Below are 19,499 nucleotides of genomic sequence, written 5' to 3' on the forward strand. Positions count from 1 at the left end.
GTATTAATACAGAAAGATGTCCTCCAGATGCTAAATGGGGAAAGGTGTTTCCAGAACAGTTCCATCTGTGTTTCTGTGATGATGTGGATGCGTGTGTATAAACATTTCTATGTAAAATACAGACAGTGGTAGTGATTAGGCTACATCGTAGGGTCTGGGCATTGGGACTAGAGGGTTAGGGGATGGAAAGCAGCTTTAGCCCCCTCCCTATCCCCCGTTCGCACTTTAAAGACATTTTTTTTTTTAAAGCCCAGAACTCTGCTTCACCAGATGAGGTTTTTTCGTTGCACTGAAAGGTGTTCTCAGAACTGCACTCTGTCCTCTGATTTTGGCCCCAGAGAAATGTTTGTCTCAGTGGCACCTGAGCCTATCAGTCCTGCTGGTCCCCATGGTACAAACACGAGAGGGGGAAACCTAATCGTTCTGTCACCTTTTCAATGCCAAATTTTCTTACTATATATACACCCACTGCTGTATGTGTCTAGGTGTGTTTACTCTTATTTTGCTAAATAACTTTGATTTTTTTCACACCGTTTAATTATTCAGGAAGCAGTCCTTGTGAGAAAATTGATTTTTAATTTCTTTCAGTACTGCATAACAGTACAATTTTTATTCTCTTACTGTTTATGTATATTTAAATCTTAGATTTGTGTTAAATTGTTAGGCTAGCTTTCATATTATTTATCACTTCCATATTTCTTATTTGTATCTGACGACCCATTTCTTACTGTGTGGTACTCATTTCTGTTGGTGTTGAGCCAGCAGACTTACCAGCACAGCCAGAAAGCTTCCTCTCTCGGCTCTGGCACCTGTTACTTGTGTGATGCTAAAAATAGCTCCAGCTACTCTTCACCCTATATCACATTACACACCTAGTCTGTAGTCCCCTTTCACCTCACATTTCTTGCCTTTCCAGGGTTTTCTGCTTAATTTAGTCATGCCGGGGATGTTTTATTATAGTAGGGTGGTTTTTTATAATATATTTTATTATGCCATTATAGTTGTTCATCCCCCCCTTCATCCCCCTCCACCCTGCACACCCCCTCCCATCCACATCCCCCCCTTTAGTTCATGTCCATGTGTCATAAGTCCTTTAGCTTCTACATTTCCCACACTACTCTTGCCCCTCCCCTGTCTATTTTCTACCCATCGTCCATGCTACTTATTTTCTGTACCTCCTCCCCCTTCTCCTCCTCCCCCCACTCCCCTGTTGATAACCCTCCATGTGATCTCCATTTCTGTGGCTCTGCTCCTGTTTTAGGTGTCCGCTTACTTTGGTTTGGTTTTAGGTGTAGTTGTTAATAACTGAGTTTGCCATCCTCTCACTGTTCATATTTTTTATCTTCTTTTTCTTAGATAAGTCCCTTTAACATTTCATATAATAAGGGCTTGGTGTTGATGAACTCCATTAACTTGACCTTACCTGGGAAGCACTTTATCTGCCCTTCCATTCTAAATGAAAGCTTTGTTGGATAGAGCAATCTTGGATGTAGGTCCTTGCCTTTCATGACTTGGAATACTTCTTTCCAGCCCCTTCTTGCCTGTAAGTTCTCTTTTGAGAAATCAGCTGATAGTCTGATGGGAAATCCTTTGCAGGTTATTATCTCCTTATCTCTTGCTGCTTCTAGATTTCTCCATTTTAATCTTGGGTAATGTCATTATGATGTGCCTTGGTATGTTCCTCCTTGGCTCCAACTTCTTTGGGACTCTCTGAGCTTCCTGGAAGTTTCCTTTGCCAGATTGGGGAAGTTCTCCTTCATTATTTGTTCAGAAAAGTTTTCCACTTGTTGCTCTTGCTGTTCCCCTTCTGGTACTCCTATAATTCGGATGTTGGAACGTTTAAAGATGTCCTGGAGGTTCCTAAGCCTCTAATTTTTTTTTGAATTTTTATTTCTTCATTCTTTTCCAATTGGATGTTTCTTTCTTCCTTCTGGTCCACTCCATTGATTTGAGTCAGAGTTTTCTTTCCATCCCTATTTGTTCCCTGTGTACTTTCCTTCATTTCACTTAGTGTGTCCTTCATTTTCTCATCTAGTTTGTGACCAAAATCAACCAGTTCTGTGAGCATCTTGATCACCAGTGTTTTGAACTGTGCATCTGATAGGTTGGCTATCTCTTGGTCACTTAAAAGTATTGGCTCTGGGGCTTTGATTTGTTCTTCCGTTTGAGCCATAATTTTTTGGTCAGGTCTCGCCTGTTACTGGCAGAGCTTTAGGTGTTCACCAGGGTGGGGCAACCCAGTTGCTGGGTTGTGGGGGCGGGGTCAGAGAGGGAACAGTGGTGCTTTCTCCGCTTATTTCGCAGTCTCTTCCGCAGCTTCCCACAAGCAAATTGGGCCCTTCGGATGCTAATTCCGCAGGTGGGTGGGCTTGTGTATGTTCTAGGACCCTGTGGGTCTCTCTAACAAACTCTCCTATGAGGCCGGGAGTTTCTCATGGCACCTCAGCCCCCGGAAGTATTTTCAGTTGGTGCTTTTAGACTTTATTTCCCGTCTCTGGGGTCCTGGGTTGCACGCTCTGTCTCGCTGCCCTTTTTTGCCTGGTTTATCTGCGTGGGAATGGGTGATCTTGGACAACCAGCTGCTTTGCTTGCCTCACTGGGTCTGCTCGTTGCCACCCCACATCTGAAGTCTACCAGCTGCCGCCTGTGCTCCCAGGTCTGCCAGCCACTGCTTTTTCCTGTCGAGACACCTCTTCCCCAGCTGCCAATTCCGCCCTTCTTGCTGGTCTGGATGAATGGTTGTCAGACTTCCGTACAGTTCAATTTTCTGTCTCTTCTGGTTGTGTTTTTGTTTCTATATCTCTGTTGTCCTTAATTTTGGTTGTGGGGGGAGGCATAGTGTTTCCACCTACGCCTCTATCTTGGCTGGAAGTCTAGGTGTTTTCTTTAAAAGCAATTTTTTTCCTCTAGTTTAAATTTTTATTTCTTTTGCTTATTTCCACTATGGACTTTTTTTAAAAAGCAGTATTCCAGTTTCTGTTGAAAGTTTTCATCCCAATTCTTTCATCCTAATTATTCATAAAGGTAATAAATAAAGGTAGTTTCTAACAGCTGTTTGAACATACCAAATAGAATATTTGCCTGCTAACTACCTTTTTGTATAGTTTTTTTAATACATAATTTTACTCATTTTTTATTAAAGTGTAGTTGGCTCAGGGAGTTTTGCAGCAGAATTTCAATCAAGAAGACACTGCTCTCTTCCATATCACTTTAGATTACTTTTTCATCCTTCTCTTTTTTTATAGTGTTTATCCAGGCTGTTGTTGAACTTCCAACAGATAATTGCTGCAGCCTCTCATAAGTCTTCCAAATGGATAATGGAAGCGAGACTCAATTGAATGAAGGCATATTCATTTGTTTTGGAGTGCAGAGTTCTCTATGTGGTAGACTGCACTTTAATTTAATTTGGCATTCTGTCAAGTGTAGTCATCTGCAGTTTACCTTTTTTTCATTGTAAATCTTGACAGTGATCTTGAACCTTTCCTTATTCCTTTGTACATGTATTGCTTTAAACAGCCTGAGTCTGTGCTGCTCTCGTTCCCCTTACAACTTTTATGAAATCAAAGTCATTAATATTTAATACCCACATGTAAGGAATGTGGAGAAATAGACGGAGCCACAGGCAGCCATCATTCATGTCCCGGAAGAGAATGGGGGATGGGGAGGCACTGTGACCAGAGCCTGATGATGTTAGGGGTAAAGTAATGGTGTGTGCATGTGTGCCATTTTCCCCCTTTCTTTGAGTTCAAAGGCAATATATTTGAATTTTTAAAAGCTTGCTGTAAGAAATTCTCCTTGAGGTGATTGAAGTCATAAAATGATGATGGGGGAATCACTGATCTCTAGAAATGTCCATGGACGTGTTGGCTGAGAAAAGGAAGCCCACACGTCTGAGATCCCCTCCTGCTTGTCTCTGATCCATTGTCTCTGCTCACTCACAGTCTGCATCTGCTACATGGCGCCCCACTGCTTGGGATTTACTAATTTTTTATGCATCGCTTTGCAGTTATAATATACTAGATGTTACTTAAAGAGGGCCAAAGAAAGTATTTCCTTTAAAATGTCAATGATTACTGTGAATGACTCATGTGCCTTGATTAGAACATCTATGGGTAGGAATTATTAAACACTTAGCTTAATTCTATTTTCATTGAGTGGCAGTGCAGTCTACATTTCAGGTGTTAGGGTGAAAACTGGTCTGATATATTTGAAATGAATAAAGGAAATAAAGTTCTCAAAGATTTTCAGAAAAAAGAACATTGTTAAAGGAATACCAAATACTGCACAGATATTCCAGAAAGCCCTGTTAAATTTTGCCTAGTGGTATTTACTGAGAAGCCACTTCATGATGCACTTTGTCCTTTGTGGATGGCGCAGAAAAGCATACAGCCCAGAAGGGGAGGTCGGAAGTATATTAAATAGATGGTCCCATTAGAATTTTGCAAAGAGCCACCTGGCTGTTTGCATGTTTCTGTATCATCTATGGGGAAGTTATGTGTTGCCTGTGACTTCAAAATTTTCAAGTTCAGATGCTGTTGTCATCCTTACGGTTGTGATTTGCTTATTTTTCTTCTCTAGCCTACTATGACTAGGTCGTCTGCCTTTGGAGCAACAGGGTTCCTCCTGTCCACTTCTCTGACACGATGTGGACGGTAGTGTTGTCCACCTTCGTCCTGACAACACGCAAACTAGACGTTGTGATTAAGTACCAGTATCTTTTATGTGTCCCATCTTCTAAAATTTTTCAAAGAAGTGTTTAAAAACATTTCAAAAACACTTTTTCTAGATCATTTGTTTGGATTTTATTTGAGGACTTGATGTCTCTGGGGTGTCTTGTGTCTTGGGAATCTCTTCTCTCTGTGGTTCAGAGTTGTGTTCCCCAGTTCGCAGATTTGTACCGGACTTTTGACCAGCCGATAGTTCCTCGACACTGAGCTTCACCTTTCTGTGGAAGTATGGTCAGACGTATACATACTGTTTCTGATTTTATAAAAAGAAAAATTATAGGTATTGGAAATTAAATAAAAGCAAATAATTTGTTTTTATTATGAGTTTTTTAAATTTATTTTTCTTTTTTTAAATATATTTTATTGATTATGCCATTACAGTTCTATTTCCCCCTTCATTCCCCTCCACCCTGCACACCCCTCATTCACCATTCCCCCCCTTTAGTTTATGACTACGTGTCTCAAGTTCTTTCGATTCTATATTTCCCATACTATTCTTGCCCTCCCCCCTATCTATTTTCTACCTACTGTCTATGCTACTTATTTTCTGTACCTTCTCCCCCCTTCTTCTCCCACTCCCCTGTTGCTAACTTTCCACGTGATCTTCATTTCTATGTTTCCACTCCTGATCTACCTGTCCTTTTAGTTTTCTTTTGTTTTAGGTGTAGTAGTTAATAACTGTGAGTTCACTGTCCTTTCACTGTTCATCTTTTTTACCTTCTTTTTCTTAGATAAGTCCCTTTAACATTTCATATAATAAGGGCTTGGTGATGATGAACTCCTTGAATTTGATCTTATCTGAGAAGCACTTTATCTGTCCTTCCATTCTAAATGAAAGCTTTGCGGGATAGAGCAATCTTGGATATAGGTCTTTGGATTTCATGACTTGGAATACTTCTTTCCAGCCCCTTCTTGCCTGTAAGTTCTCTTTTGAGAAATCCACTGACAGTCTGATGGGAACTCCTTTGTAGGTGACTGTCCCCTTATCTCTTGCTGCTTCTAGAATTCTCTTCTTCATTTTAATCTTGGCTAATGTAATGATGATGTGCCCTGATGTGTTCCTTCTTGGGTTCAACTTATTTGGGACTCTCTGAGCTTCCTGGATTTCCTGGAAGTCTATTTCCTTTGCCAGATTGGGAAAATTCTCCTTTATTATTTGTTCAAATAAGTTTTCCACTTGTGGCTGTTCCTCTTCCTCTTCTGGTACTCCTATAATTCGGATGTTGGAACGTTTAAAGATGTCCTGGAGGTTCCTAAGCCTCTCCTCATTTTTTTGAATTCTTGTTTCTTCATCCTTTTCTGTTTGGTCATTTTTTTCTTCTTTCTGGCCCACTCCTTTGATTTGATTCCCAGTTTCCTTTCCATTACTGTTGGTTGCCCTGTGCATTTCCCTTCATTTCAGTTAGTTTAGCCTTCATTTGTTCCTCTAATTTGTTACTATAATCAACCAGTTCTGTGAGCATCCTGATCACCAGTGTTTTGAACTGTGCATCTGAAAGTTTGGCTATTTCTTCATCGCTTAGATTTATTGGCTCTGGGGCTCTGAGTTGTTCTTGAGCCATGTTTTGATCTGTTCGTGCCTGTTACGTACGAGGAGGTGTTCACCAGAGTGGGGCCACCCAGGTCGCTGGTTTGTGGCGATGTATGTGGGGGTGGGGTCAGAGAGGGACAATGGTGGTCCCCTCTGCCACTTTCCGCCACTGGGGCCTGCACGGTCTGTCTCACTGCTTTGCTCCTTCACCGATTTATCTGTACTCGAATGTGTGACTGGTCAGCCCTCAGAGAGTCCACCGCCTTGTGCCCTCAGTGGGTCTGCCTGCTACTCCACACCTGGAATTCGCCTATGGCTGCCAGTGCGCCTGGGTTTGGCGCCTGGGTCAGTCCGGTGGATCTTTCCTGCCCGACCCCGCTCTGCTGCTGGCTCTGCCCCTCTTACCGGTTTGGCTGGGTTCTTTGTTGTCAGACTTCCGTGTAGTTCAATTTTCTGTTGTTTGGCTGCGTTTTTGTTGCTAAAACTTTGTTGTTTTTAAACTTGGTTGTGTGAGAAGGTGCAGTGCTTCCACTTACTTCTCCATCTGGCGGAAGTTCTATTATGAGTGTTTTTAAGTGTACAAAACTAAAGGTTACTTTAATGAATCCCCATCACCCAAATTAAAATTTTTCAATTATTGATATTTTCTCGCACATGTATTCTTCTTTTTTCTGAAATATTTTTGGACATATCCCAGACATTGTTGTCATTTAATCCTTACATATATCAATAAGCCCCTCTTAAAATATGGCCATTTTCTTAAATAAATCCATAGTACCATTACACCTAAGAAAATAAGCAATTCTTTGGGAAGTTAGTTTATTTTTAGCATATCTTTTAATCAAGCTATACCAAGGAAACCAAATTGTGAAAATTAAGCTTTTGATTAACCATTTATGAGTTAAGAGGAATATATTATTTAATGAACTAATATACTATTAATTTATTTACATGTGTAAATTTTCAGTTAAAAGTAAATAAGATTCACTGTTGCTATAAAGTAGCAAAGCAAAAAAAAAAAAACCAAAACCCCTGGCTCGTGTAGCTCAGTGTGTTGAGCGCGGGCCTGCGAACCAGACAATCGAGGTTCGATTCCCAGTCAGGGCACATACTGGGGTTGCAGGCCAGCTCCCAGCAGGGGATGCGTGAAAGGCAACCATACATTGATGTTTCTCTCCCTCTTTCCTTCCCTTCCCCTCTAAAGATAAATAAATAAAATCTTAAAAAAAAAAGTAGCAAAGCAGTAAAGTTTGTTTATTAAAAGAACTATTTCTATTTTGTTGATGCTGACTTCTAAATATTTTGAGGTGCTTAACTGCAATATGAACTTTTTATTTTATTTTTTTTAAGAGACTGTTGAAGGGAGAGAGAAAGAGAAACATTGATTTGTTGTTCGACTTATTTATGCATTCATTGGTTGATTCTTATATGTGCTCTGACTTGGGGATTGAACACTCAGACATGTCAGGATGCTTCTCTAACCAACGCTCTAGCAGAGCTACCCAACCAGGGCTGGAATATGAACTTTTTAGAAAATATAAGTCTAATTTCTGTTTTGACTATGTCTTGTTGGTCTCAAGATGGCATTGTTTTACAATATTACCCTCCCGCTTTGCTCTCTATTAACTTGTTCTGCAACTGAATCGTCTCTGACTGTTTGACTTGGTAAATCTGCTTTGTAAAACATTTTGTTGGGGGTGGAGTGAGGCTTAGATTTCCTGCATGTCTCAATCACTTCCTTTGTCTAAAACCTATTTGAAAAAAATTCTTTTCCTTGTGACTTTTAATTTAAAAAAATTTTGTTTTACTCTGTTATTTGGGAATCTGTTTGCAGAGTGATGATGCAGTCAGGGAAGACCTAAGTTACAGTGATGATTTTCCCATTTTAAAAAAGAACATTTACTTGGATCTGGCCAGTGTTTACTTTGGTTTCTGACTTGGAATCTTTAAGTGAAAGCATAACACGTGAGGGGGAAAGACTCTCCTCTAAGGCCAGTGTGATTTTCTGTTTCCTGAGTGGTAGTGAACTTGCTTGCCATATAATTAAATATAATTAAGTTTTGTGACTATATAAAAAATCTTAAAATATGTATGCTATATGTATCCATACTACACAGCCATGAAAAAGAAATAAGTAGTTATACACAACAATAAGAATGAATTGTAAAAATTATAATGTTGATTTTTAAAGAAGTTAGGCACAAAGGAATACTTAATTTCTAAATACTTTTTTAAAAATATTTTATTTATTTATTTATTTTTAAAGAGAGGGGGAGGGAAGGAGAAAGAGAGGGAGAGAAACATCAATGTGGTTGTCTCTGACATGGCCCTCACGGGGGACCTGGCCAGCAACCCAAGGCATGTGCCCTGACTGGGAATTGAACCGAGATCCTTTGGTTCACAGCCCGTGCTCAATTCACTGAGCTATACAAGCCAGGGCTTAATCTCTAAATACTTTTATAAAATATTAACAAAATGGAAAAACTAAAAAAAATTTTTTTAACATGTGCTCCTTTTTTACTCCTTAGATAATGAGTCTTCAAGAGTTTAGTGTATTGTAGTAAATTGTGAAAGTTTTTTACTTCTGGACAATGCATTTTGAAATGGCTATTTTTAATGTAATATACCTCCTTCAGAAATTGTTGGCAGCTTCAGCCAACGTAGTTTAAGCCTGCAAACATACCTAAAGTTTATCTGTTTTATGCACTTTATTTACTGGAGAATGTCTCCCTTAGAATCCGTTTACCCTCATTTTTAAAATAAATTTTCACAAACGTTGGTTATCTGATTTTTTTTTTTATAATGTACCATAGAATCCTTTTAAGGGGTGGAACACAGTGACAGCGTCAGACTTAGCTGAAGAAGTAAGAGAAACTAGGGAGAGAAACTTGCCAATACCTTTAGCATAACAGGATCAGAAATTTTCTATAGCAGAAAATTTTATACGTTACTAATTTCTTAAGGGTATTATTCTGTTGTTATTCATAATGATGACTCAGCATCAAGGAAGGCTGTTTCCTTAGTATTCTACTTAAGAACATAGAAGAAAATGCCCTAACTGGTATGGCTCAGTTGGTTGGGCATCATCCTACAAAGTGAAAGGAAGCTGGTTCAATTCTTCCTGGTCAGGACACACATGCTTGGGTTACTGGTTCATTCTCTGGTCTCCGCTCATACAAGAGGCAACAGATTGATATTTCACTCTTGCATTTACATTCTTCTTAGTCTTCTCTCTCTCCTTCTCCCTCTCTACCCCTCTGAAAGAAAGAAAGAAAGGAAGGAAGGAAGGAAGGAAGGAAGGAAGGAGGGAGGGAGGGAGGGAGGGAGGGAGGGAGGAAGGAAGGAAGGAAGGAAGGAAGGAAGGAAGGAAGGAAGGAAGGAAGGAAGGAAGGAAGGAAGATCGATTGATCGATCGATCTTAGCCCTGGCTGATGTGGCTCACTGGATTGAGCACCAGCCAGTGAACCAAAGAGTCGCTGGTTCAATTCCCAGTTGGGGCACATGCCTGGGTTGTGGGCCAGTTCCTCAGTAGAGGCAAACCACACACTGATGTTTCTCTCCCTCCCTTTTTCCCCTCCCATCACTCCTCTCAAAATAAATAAAATCTTAAAGAATGTAGAATAAAACAAATTTTTCAACATTGTAAAAATTTTGTATTGTTTAGGAAATTTTAATCATGTGGAAATTGATTTAGCCAGACTTTTATGTACTTATTTTACATTTAAAAAAATGAATCCCTGTTGTGTCAGATGCTGGGCCACGTGCCTTTCTACACAGTTCATCTTCAACATTCCCCCAGCCTCTTTTTTTTTTTTAAAGATTAGGAAACGGGTCAGAGTTAGTGATTTACCAGGTGATTTTTTTTTTTAATTAGATTTCATTTATTTTACAGACAGAAAGGGAGGGAGAAAGAGATAGTAACATTAGTGTGTGGTTGCCTCTCACATAGGCCCCACTGGGGACCCGGCCCACAACCCAGGCATATTCCCTGACTGGGAATTGAACCTGCGACCCTTTTGTTCGCAGCCCACGCTCAGTCCACTGAGCTACGCCAGCCAGGGCACGAGGTGATTCTTTTAAATTATGCATTTTCCAGCTGCCTGTGGTATATTACCATTTGGTTTATCCATTTATACTGTAAATTATAATGTATTCAAAACTGAACTTAGCATCTACCATAAAAAACTTGTTTCTTCTGCCCTGTGTTCTACTTAGCCATTAATAGTATAACCTCACCTGCCTGACAAGGCTAAAACTATACTTAGATCTCAGACTGGCAGCTTCAGGCCATGGCTGTCTTACAACTTCGTTCATGTGCTTTTTAATTAATATTAATTTCTGTGCCTACCGTGTGCCTGAGTCTTCTAGGAATGCAGTGGCGCTCAAACCAGCCAACCCCTGCCTTTCTGGAGCTTGCAGTCCAGTGGTTGGAGACTGGTGATCAACAAGCGAAAGTAGACTACAGAGATACCAGATAGAGGGTGGGAATGGAGCAGTGCGCAGCTGTGAGTAGGGTGGCCCCAGAAGGCTTCGCCAAGAGACACACTGGAGCACGTGTGCTTCGTGTGCATTTAGACGTCGGGAGATGAATTAGAACTCCAGTTTCTTCATTCTTCGTGAAAATGCGACATTACAGCCGCACTGGAGCCCTCTCCCGGCTGCCCCGGGTCTAGTCGGTTGCAGAGCCTGAAATGTCTTTTTTTAATCTCTCCCATTATTCCCACAGCTGTTGTCTTAGTTTGGGGCCTTGAACACTGGTCTTTGGCTGTTTTGCTTTCATTCTGTTTCTCACACCCGCAGGCAGTTCACACTACAGCTCGGTCATGTCTGTAAAGCACAGTCTTGTGCACTGTGCCTGGAACTGCCAGCTGTCTGCCCATTCACCAGATAAAATTTGTGTTTTGGGGCTCTTTGTGATCTGGTCTTGGCCTAGTGTTTTAATACTCCCCATGGTCTACTCATCAAAATAAAAAAGCAGTGGCTCCTGTTCCCTAGACATGTCCTGTGTTTTTCTGTCTTTGAGTTAAATGCCTTTCCCCACCTGCACGTGTCTAAATCACACTGTTCTTAAGGCCTGTGTAAATGCTTGCCTTCCTTGGCAAACCATCTCTATCTCTTCCCCCAAGCTGGAAGAAATCTCTTCCTACTCTAAATACTAGTAGCACTTTGTGCAAACTTTTTTGCATTTACTCCTAGTAGAAAGATCTCATGTTCCCTTGCTAAACTTTAAGCTTCTTGAATGCAGGTTGTGTTTAAGAGATTTTGATTTCCTTAAGGCACTTATGTGGGGGTGGGGTGTATAATATTTAGTAAACCAACTTAAAAAAAAATATCCTGCCCTGGCTGGTATAGCTCAGTGGATTGAGCACGGGCTGCAAACCAAAGGGTCACCAGTTTTATTCCCTTTGATTCCTAGCCAGGGCACGTACCTGGGTTGCGGGCCAGGTCCCACCCCAGTAGGGAACGTGTGAGAGGCAACCACACACTGGTGTTTCTCTCCTTCTCTTTCCCCCTCCTTCCCCTTCTCTCTGAAAATAAATAAATAAAACCTTAAGAAAAATCCTCATCTGAAGATACGCTTACTGATTTTAGAAAGAGGGGAAGGGAGTGAGAGAAAAAACACTGATGTGAGAAACACTAGTCCGTTGCCTCTTGTACATGCCCCAACTGGGGACCTGACAGCAACCCAGGTATATGCCCTGAATGGGAATCAAATGTGCGACCTTTCAGTTTATAGGGCGACATTTTCCCCCTGGCCAGCGCTAGTACACCAAGTGTTTCATTTCATTGCTTTTCGCAATAAAGGGAGAGAAACATCTATGTGAGGAAGAAGCATTGACTGGTTATCTTTCATAAACACCTGGACCAGGGACTTGTGCCCTGACCAGGGATCAAACCTGCAGCCTAAGCGTGTGCCCTGACTGGGACTCAAACCCCACAACCTTTCAGTTACGGGTTGATGTTCTAACCAACTGAGCCACACTGGCCAGGGCTAGCAAACCAATTTTTAATAGAAATAACGTCCATGATCTTTTGTGGATTTAATAGGAGCTAACTCAGCAAAACAAGTTCCTATTTATGTAGAAAGCATTTGTTTGTTTGTTTGCAGGGGATGCAGGGACTAAAACTGCTTGAATTTAGGAGCTATGGCACATGTATTGTTTTGTTAATTGCTCTGAACTTGTATATCATTACCTTTCTCCCAGAATGAGTTAAATGAGTAAAAAGATGTCCTTATTCTTTATATGTATTTAATCACTGGTAGAAGCCTTTTCTTCCCTCTTTCCCCCTGCTTATTTTTTCACTAGCTTTCAGTTATGCTATTTTTGTTTCTCTTTTGAATGCAGTTCCCTGACCACCTAACATGACACTTTTAAAAATCCTTTTTTAAAAATTAAACTTGATGTCATCCAAGAGCCGTTGCTTATTGTACATGATCATTTTTCCTTATAATTTTAACAAAGGTACATCTTGATTATTTTGCCCAGAGGCTATTTTTTTTTAATTCATTTATCTTTAGAGGGGAAGGGAAGGAGAGAGGGAGAGAAATATCAATGTGTGGTTGCCTCTCGTGTGTCCTCCACTGGGAACTGGCCTGCAACCCAGGCATGTGCCCTGACTGGGAGTGGAACCGTGATCTTTTGGTTCGCAAGCCCGCACTCAATCCACTGAGCCAGGATGAGGCTATTTTTCATGGATATTCAGAAGCCATGCTCATCTTCCCTCAGTGTGGTTGGATTTTTCTTAGATAGCCTTTGAAGCCACTGAAGTTTCATTTTTCTGGAATGTCAACTATTGATTTGCTCTCCCTTTATTTTCTTGATTGAGGGATAATTGACGTGCAACCTCAGTTTCAGGTGTACGACATAATGGTGTAGTATTTGTGTGCACAGTGAAACTATCACCACAGTGAGTCTGGTTTTAACATCTGTCGCCTTAACATAGTTACAGAATCATTTTTCGTGGTGAGAACTTTCACGGCCTGCTCCCCACAGCTGTGCAGCGCCGACTCTAGTAGCCAGGCTGTGCATCACACCACGTGACTGACTGTAGAACTGGAAGGTTGCACGTCCTGGCCATCTCCGCCCACGTTTCCCACCCCGGAGTAGTCTTCGCTTTCAGTTTGACATCTTTGTTTTCTTACATACTGGATCACCTTTTTCTCTTTTCTTCCTCAGGCTAAGTATTGGACGTTAGGAGAATGTTGGACCTTTTTATAAGCTTTCAAGAGAGTTGTAGTAGCTGAGTTCTTCCAAATTGCCTATGCTTGTTAAATAGCCAAGTTACGATGATACTGACTACATTACTTTTTTAGAACTTTTATTATGGAAAATTTCAGACATAAATAGAAGTAGAGAGAACAATAGGATGGGATCCCCCCATGTGCCCATTGCTGAGATTCAGTAATTACCAACTCAGACACCATACCATTTCTTCTCTGTCTTTCTCCTGACTCTGCCCACAGTGGCTCATTTTGAAGCAAATCCTAGACATTCTACATTAGTAAATATTTTTTTTTTTTTTTCTTTAGAAGGGAAGGGAAGGAGAGAGGGAGAGAAATATCAGTGTATGGTTGCTTCTCGTGCATCCCCTGCTGGGAACTGGCCCCTGCTGGGAACTGGCCTGCAACCCAGGCATATGCCCTGATGGGGAATCAACTGCAATCTTTTGGTTCACAGGCCTGTGCTCAATCCACTGAGCTACACTAGCCAGGCCTACATTAGTAAATATTTCAAGTTGTCTCTGTAAAGGAGAAGGATTCTTTATAAATATAACTCCCAAAGTATTATTTTGTGATATTTTACACATTAATGAATTAACAGATATGCCATGCTGTTTTCCAGACAAATAGTGAGGGTTTTTAGGTTTCTTAGTGTGAATAATCACAAGGAGAATTGAAAACAGACTGGTCTGAACATACGGAGAGAGTGCTGTGTGGATTACTTCTGCCTTCTGCAAAGACGCACGTGTCCTTACCCCAGATCCTCACTTGTATGGACACAGCTCAGGGCTACGCTCTTTTATTTTTTAAAGTCACTATCAGGAAACTTTGAAAACAGTGCCATCTGAATCCCACGTCCTTGACCTGTTAACATCGGTCCTGGGACGCGGGCTTGTGCCTTGGTTCCCTTTCTGGTAAATTCCAGAATTATATAAAAATTATTTCTGAAATCTTGATAGACACGTTTTGTCAAGAATGTCAGTTATCTCTTGACAGTTTGGCATTAGCCTTTAAATATTAGATTGTGTAATCATAACACCATTCAGGGAATAAGGTGGTGGGTGGCTGGCATTTTAAAAGTAAAATGAACTCAGGTTCCTAGGAATGTTAATCATTAGTCTACTAAAAATGCTGATACTGTTCTATCATAGTGAAATGCTAAGTAAGTAAAAAGCAGTATGTCACAAATAACTTTGATGAGAGGTGAGTAAAAAGTGATTTTTATGGGTTTAATATATTTTTATCAGACTATAGCTATATCTGAAGGATATTTTCAAGCTTTGAAACTGAGAAAGTAGTGCAGGAAGCTTCTTGTGAGTTCCACCAGTCTGGTAGCCTGACCAGCATATTTCAGAAATAGATCATTATTTTTGTCATTGTACCCTGCCTTCTCATTGCCTTCCTTGCCCTTGACCTTGCAGCAGAGAAGAGAAATAAACTTGTGGTCTCTACCATAAATATATATGGTAACAGCAGTCAAGTAATTCTGTATTTTTTTTGTGGACAAGTTATTCATTTGCGATGATGGAATGGCTTATTTTTAATTCAGTGTTTTTCATTCAACTAAACTAAGATTCTTTTTTCCATTTGATTTAATGTCTGTACCCCTTTCCCAGGCAGCATAAATTTAGCGCAACTTCTCATTTTACCAACTTGGTAGAAGTTTTAAAGGTTTCATTCAGTTTACTTTCAGCTTTTCATATGAAATGGACTGTAAGAACTCTCTAATTTACAGAATAGTGTGTAATTAAAGACAGACCAGTGTTATCTGGCATGTGGATTGTACCAGGGATTATGGGAGAGGGGGGTTTGGAGCATTGATTTATGATCATGGGGAAGAGGAGGTTTGGAGTGACTGGAAAGGAGAATCTTCTTTGGAAACTGGATAGAAGCACGGACTGTATCCAAAACAGACCGCAAAATGGAAGAAACCTGGATTTATTGTATCATGTAAAAGATAGAAAAGATTTCTTCAGTTTTCTAGAAGAAAGATCCATATGGATAACTCATAACTTTAATTGTTTAATGGAGAGGAATTGCCATAGATCATTGCCATCCATACTAAATATTTCAGAAAACAGACACAGTGTTTTTAGAACTTTTTATTAAATGATAAAATATATGTAAAATTGCATAAATAATTTTCACAGCTCAATGATGAATGGAACAATAAAGCTGTAATTAGCACCTTCAAAAGTCCCCCTTAAGCCCCTTTCCAATGATCACAGTCACCTACTGGCCCTAATTATTATTAGGGTAACCACTACCCTAATTTCTAATACCATCGGTTCATTTAGCCTGTTTGAAATGTGTATAAATGGACTCTTACCATATATGCTCATTGGTGTCTGGTTTCTTTCACTATTAAATCTGTGAGACTCGTGTGAAGGGGGACCCAGAAATAACCAGAATTTATTTATAAAACATTGTGTATTTAATCTTACATGTTTAAACTTCACTCACCTTCAAAGTACTCTCCAGTTGATGCAGTACACCTATTGAGACTTTTTTTGACTGCTCAATTTTGATGCCTTTTCGTGCATTAGCTGTTTTTGCTTCACCACCTCCACATCTGCAAAAATGTTTCCTCCTGAGGACTTTTTTCATCCATGGAAACAAAAAAAAGTCACTGGGTGAGATGGGGTAAATAGGAAGGGTGGGTCACTGGGGCCATGCTGTTTTTGGTCAAACTACTGAACAGTCAGTGCGGTGTGGGTGTGCACTTGTAAATCATCCATCATGAAATGGGCAAACACGTTGAGTCTTCAAAAAAAAAATTCACTGAAGCTGAACACAGTTTCTCACCGTAACAGCTGGTGCACTGATACAGATAGGTTCCTAGCGGGGGAAGCCTGTACTTACAAAGGGCCCACCCTCTAGAAGATAATTGCAGGGTTGTTTGTTTTTGGGGGGGGTCCCTATGTATACCTTTATGTGTAGCAATTCATTTTTTATTGGTGTATTATATTCCATTGGGTGACTGTACCATAATTTGCCCTTTTTATTATTGGCGAACCTTTGGTTGCAGCCTGCCTCTTGGATGTTACATGCAGTGCTCTGAGCATTTCCTAGATGTGCCCTGCAGCCAGCCAAGCTATACATACCTCGCAGGAGCAGCACCAAGTCTCCCAGTGATGGAAGCCATCTCACACTCCCACCAGCAGTGCCAGGTTATTTTTAAAACATAACTTCATTGGAGTGAAATTTGAATAAAAAGAGTAAAATCATTTTAAGTTTTGCAGTGTAGTGCTAAATTTGTTTTCAGGAGCACTAATTTATATGCCAGTGAATGAATCCTAGGTTTTATACAGCTTTCATCTTTATCAATTTATAGTGAAAACTGTCTCAGTTCTAAACTAATCAGCTGAACTTTTGATGGCTTAATTTTGCTCTTTTGAGGTTCTCATCTTGGCTGTCCTGGCCTTTTTTTTTTTTTCTTTTCTTTTTGGTTATTTGTGCTTCTTGCTTTGTAATAACTCGTTTTTAAAAATCTAAATTTTTGGTCATATGCCATAAGTTTTTCTCTGAGTTTATCCTTTGTCTTAACTGTCTCCTATGATATAGAAGTTGTAAATGTGTGTGTGCTCGTACCTGCTATTCTTTTCCTCCAAGGTTGCTGGCTTTGGTGTCATTCTTACAAAAGCCTTTTTACACCCCAAGACTTTTTCTTGAAGTGTTTTCGAGGACTTTATTGCTTGTATTTAATTTTGTTTACTGTAACTAGATTTGACTTTTTTTCCCCACTAATACAAGGGTGCTTTTTAAAGTTTTAGGACAATTTAAACACGTACTTCTGTGTGTTTCATTAGTGGTAACTTGGGGATGTTTTGCAGACAAACAGAGGGGGACTGGCCAGAAGGAATTTAGTGGACCAGAGCACGCGTGTGTGCGTCATTTGACTGTGAGACGTGAAGCTGCTTTCCCAGGGTGGTTACTGTTTGAGTCCTTTGAGTGTGTGTGTTACTGAAGTAGTTAGATCAGGTGAGCATAGATACTCATTTCATTACTATCTCTGGTGGATATTGTTCAAGGCTCTTAAACAAGGACTTGGCCAAAAATACACGTGGCCTCTCTGTTCTGTGGTTTATAGCACAGAGGATTGGAGAGTCCAATACTTAATTTCATAACTTTAGAGATACTGTTTTTCTCTATTTAGGAGATCATTTAAAAATTTGTTTGGATTCTTTTTTGTACAATAGTACATGCACTTTGTAATGCTGATTAAGACAAGACCAGTCTGCCATATCTTTTTTTTTAATGTTATAGTGGGCTTTATGAGCTCCCCAAAGCCCCACCTCCCACCTAAAAATCCTGTCAGAGTTATTATGGGGTTAGATCACAGAGCAGAGACATAAAGTAGATAGTAGACTGGTAGTAATAGATACTAGTCCTCTGCTCTACTGAGATGGATTGGTTCGTTTTGTGTAATTGCATCCTAGTACCTTAAAGGAGTGAGAGTGTCAAGGATGGGTACGTTTTTGAGAGAGGGGAGTCAGAAGTGCTGTTCCTCTGTGAGTGCGGCCCCAGAGCCCTGGAGGCCAAGGCGGGTAGAGGTTCAGGAGGGAGGGGGAGAAGAGTAGGTGACAAGGAAAACTTCAGAAAAGGTTATTTGTTGATTTATTTATTTATTACTGGTTTTGGCATTTACCAGTAATACTTGCAACAAGTTTGTGTCTCTATTTTGATTATTTTCTAAGCCAGGGAGAAAATTGTGGGGACTTTCCTTAGTAAATTCATAAATTAGGAGCAGAACATTGCCAGTTTAGGAGAATCAGTGTTTTCCCAAGAACCTGAATTTGACTGAAGGGAATACTGGATGTATGTTAAAGGTTCATTGAGGGTCAGCAGGGAAGGAGAGAGTGAGTACCAGTGGGAGAAAAACCGAGTGCTGTTCACTTATGGACAGTATGTACAAAAAGTTGTCTTAGTCATTTTACATACTAAACTCATTTAATTCTCACAGAAATCTTACAGGGGGTGTTTCCCTGATTTGCAAGGACAGACCAAAGGCTCAGGGAGTCAGTTCACGCTGTTTTGCCTGGGCTTGCAGACCTGGTAGGCGGTGGTTCTGCCAGCTGAACACAAGTCTCTGAATCTGTAAAGCCTATTCGTGTTCTTTACACAAGAGTGTATATTGCTTCTAAATTACCACAATTATTATGTTTATTTATATCTTACTGGTTTCATATGAATGTTGGACACTTAAAATGGCATATCTGGGAGGTGTCACTTTGAGTTGTTCTGGGTAATGCAAAGCCAGTGTAATTTCCTTTACCTTCCACCTCAGCATTGAGAGTAAACACGAGGTCACCATCCTGGGAGGACTCAATGAATTCGTAGTGAAGTTTTATGGACCACAAGGAAGTAAGTACACTTGTTGCTGTATGTTCTTCCATTACAGTCTTATTCTCTGTAATAGACAATGAAAATGTCAAAGACAAATGGTGGTGTGTGTGTGGTTTTTGAAAAGTAAATCTTGCTGTTATCATAGTAAATTCATATGCTTTTCTCCCTTATCTCTGGGTGACAGTATTAAGCATGAATTGTGAATTGTGGCTTTTGTATGGATGGCTACTTTGACAGTTTAGGAAATTTTTTTTTTTTTGAGGGATGCATAGGGTAGTCTGAAATAGAAGGCTATTACTTACCAAAGAATTGGATAGTGTTTAATACTTTAAAGAATCAGGTAACTTGGAGGGAAGGGGGAGAAAGTAAATCTTTGCTTATTCTTTGTCTTTTAAGGAAAGTATTTTATTCTGAACACAGGAGTTATAGGAGGTCCCTGATGTTGAAGGGAATTCATTTGCAAGGTTTTCAAAAGAGATTAGGATTTAATATTTAATTTACACTTAGGTTTATTTTCAGATTTGGAGGCATACTTCTAATACGTAACATTTTAACTTTTCTTTCAGCACCATATGAAGGTGGAGTATGGAAAGTTAGAGTGGATCTTCCTGATAAATACCCTTTCAAATCTCCATCTATAGGTAGGTGACTACCCAGTTTCTTTCCTTAGAGA

At 40.1% G+C, this 19,499-nt stretch overlaps 1 protein-coding gene across 4 annotated transcripts in view; it reads left to right on the top strand.

Moving 5' to 3' along the window:
* The window catches only part of UBE2H (ubiquitin conjugating enzyme E2 H), a 113,937-nt gene that overhangs the window by 49,666 nt on the left and 44,772 nt on the right, over window positions 1-19,499 (top strand). For all 4 annotated transcript variants that reach the window (XM_037165818.2, XM_053657074.1, XM_037165819.2 and 1 more), the window contains exons 2-3: window positions 18,768-18,844; window positions 19,393-19,467. In XM_037165818.2, the coding sequence (XP_037021713.1) occupies window positions 18,768-18,844; window positions 19,393-19,467 (152 nt within the window). The remainder of the gene's footprint in view (window positions 1-18,767; window positions 18,845-19,392; window positions 19,468-19,499) is intronic.

This window comes from Artibeus jamaicensis, unplaced genomic scaffold, assembly GCF_021234435.1.
Source record: "Artibeus jamaicensis isolate MK-2021 breed Jamaican fruit bat unplaced genomic scaffold, CSHL_Jam_final scaffold_3307, whole genome shotgun sequence".
Lineage (NCBI taxonomy): Eukaryota > Metazoa > Chordata > Mammalia > Chiroptera > Phyllostomidae > Artibeus > Artibeus jamaicensis.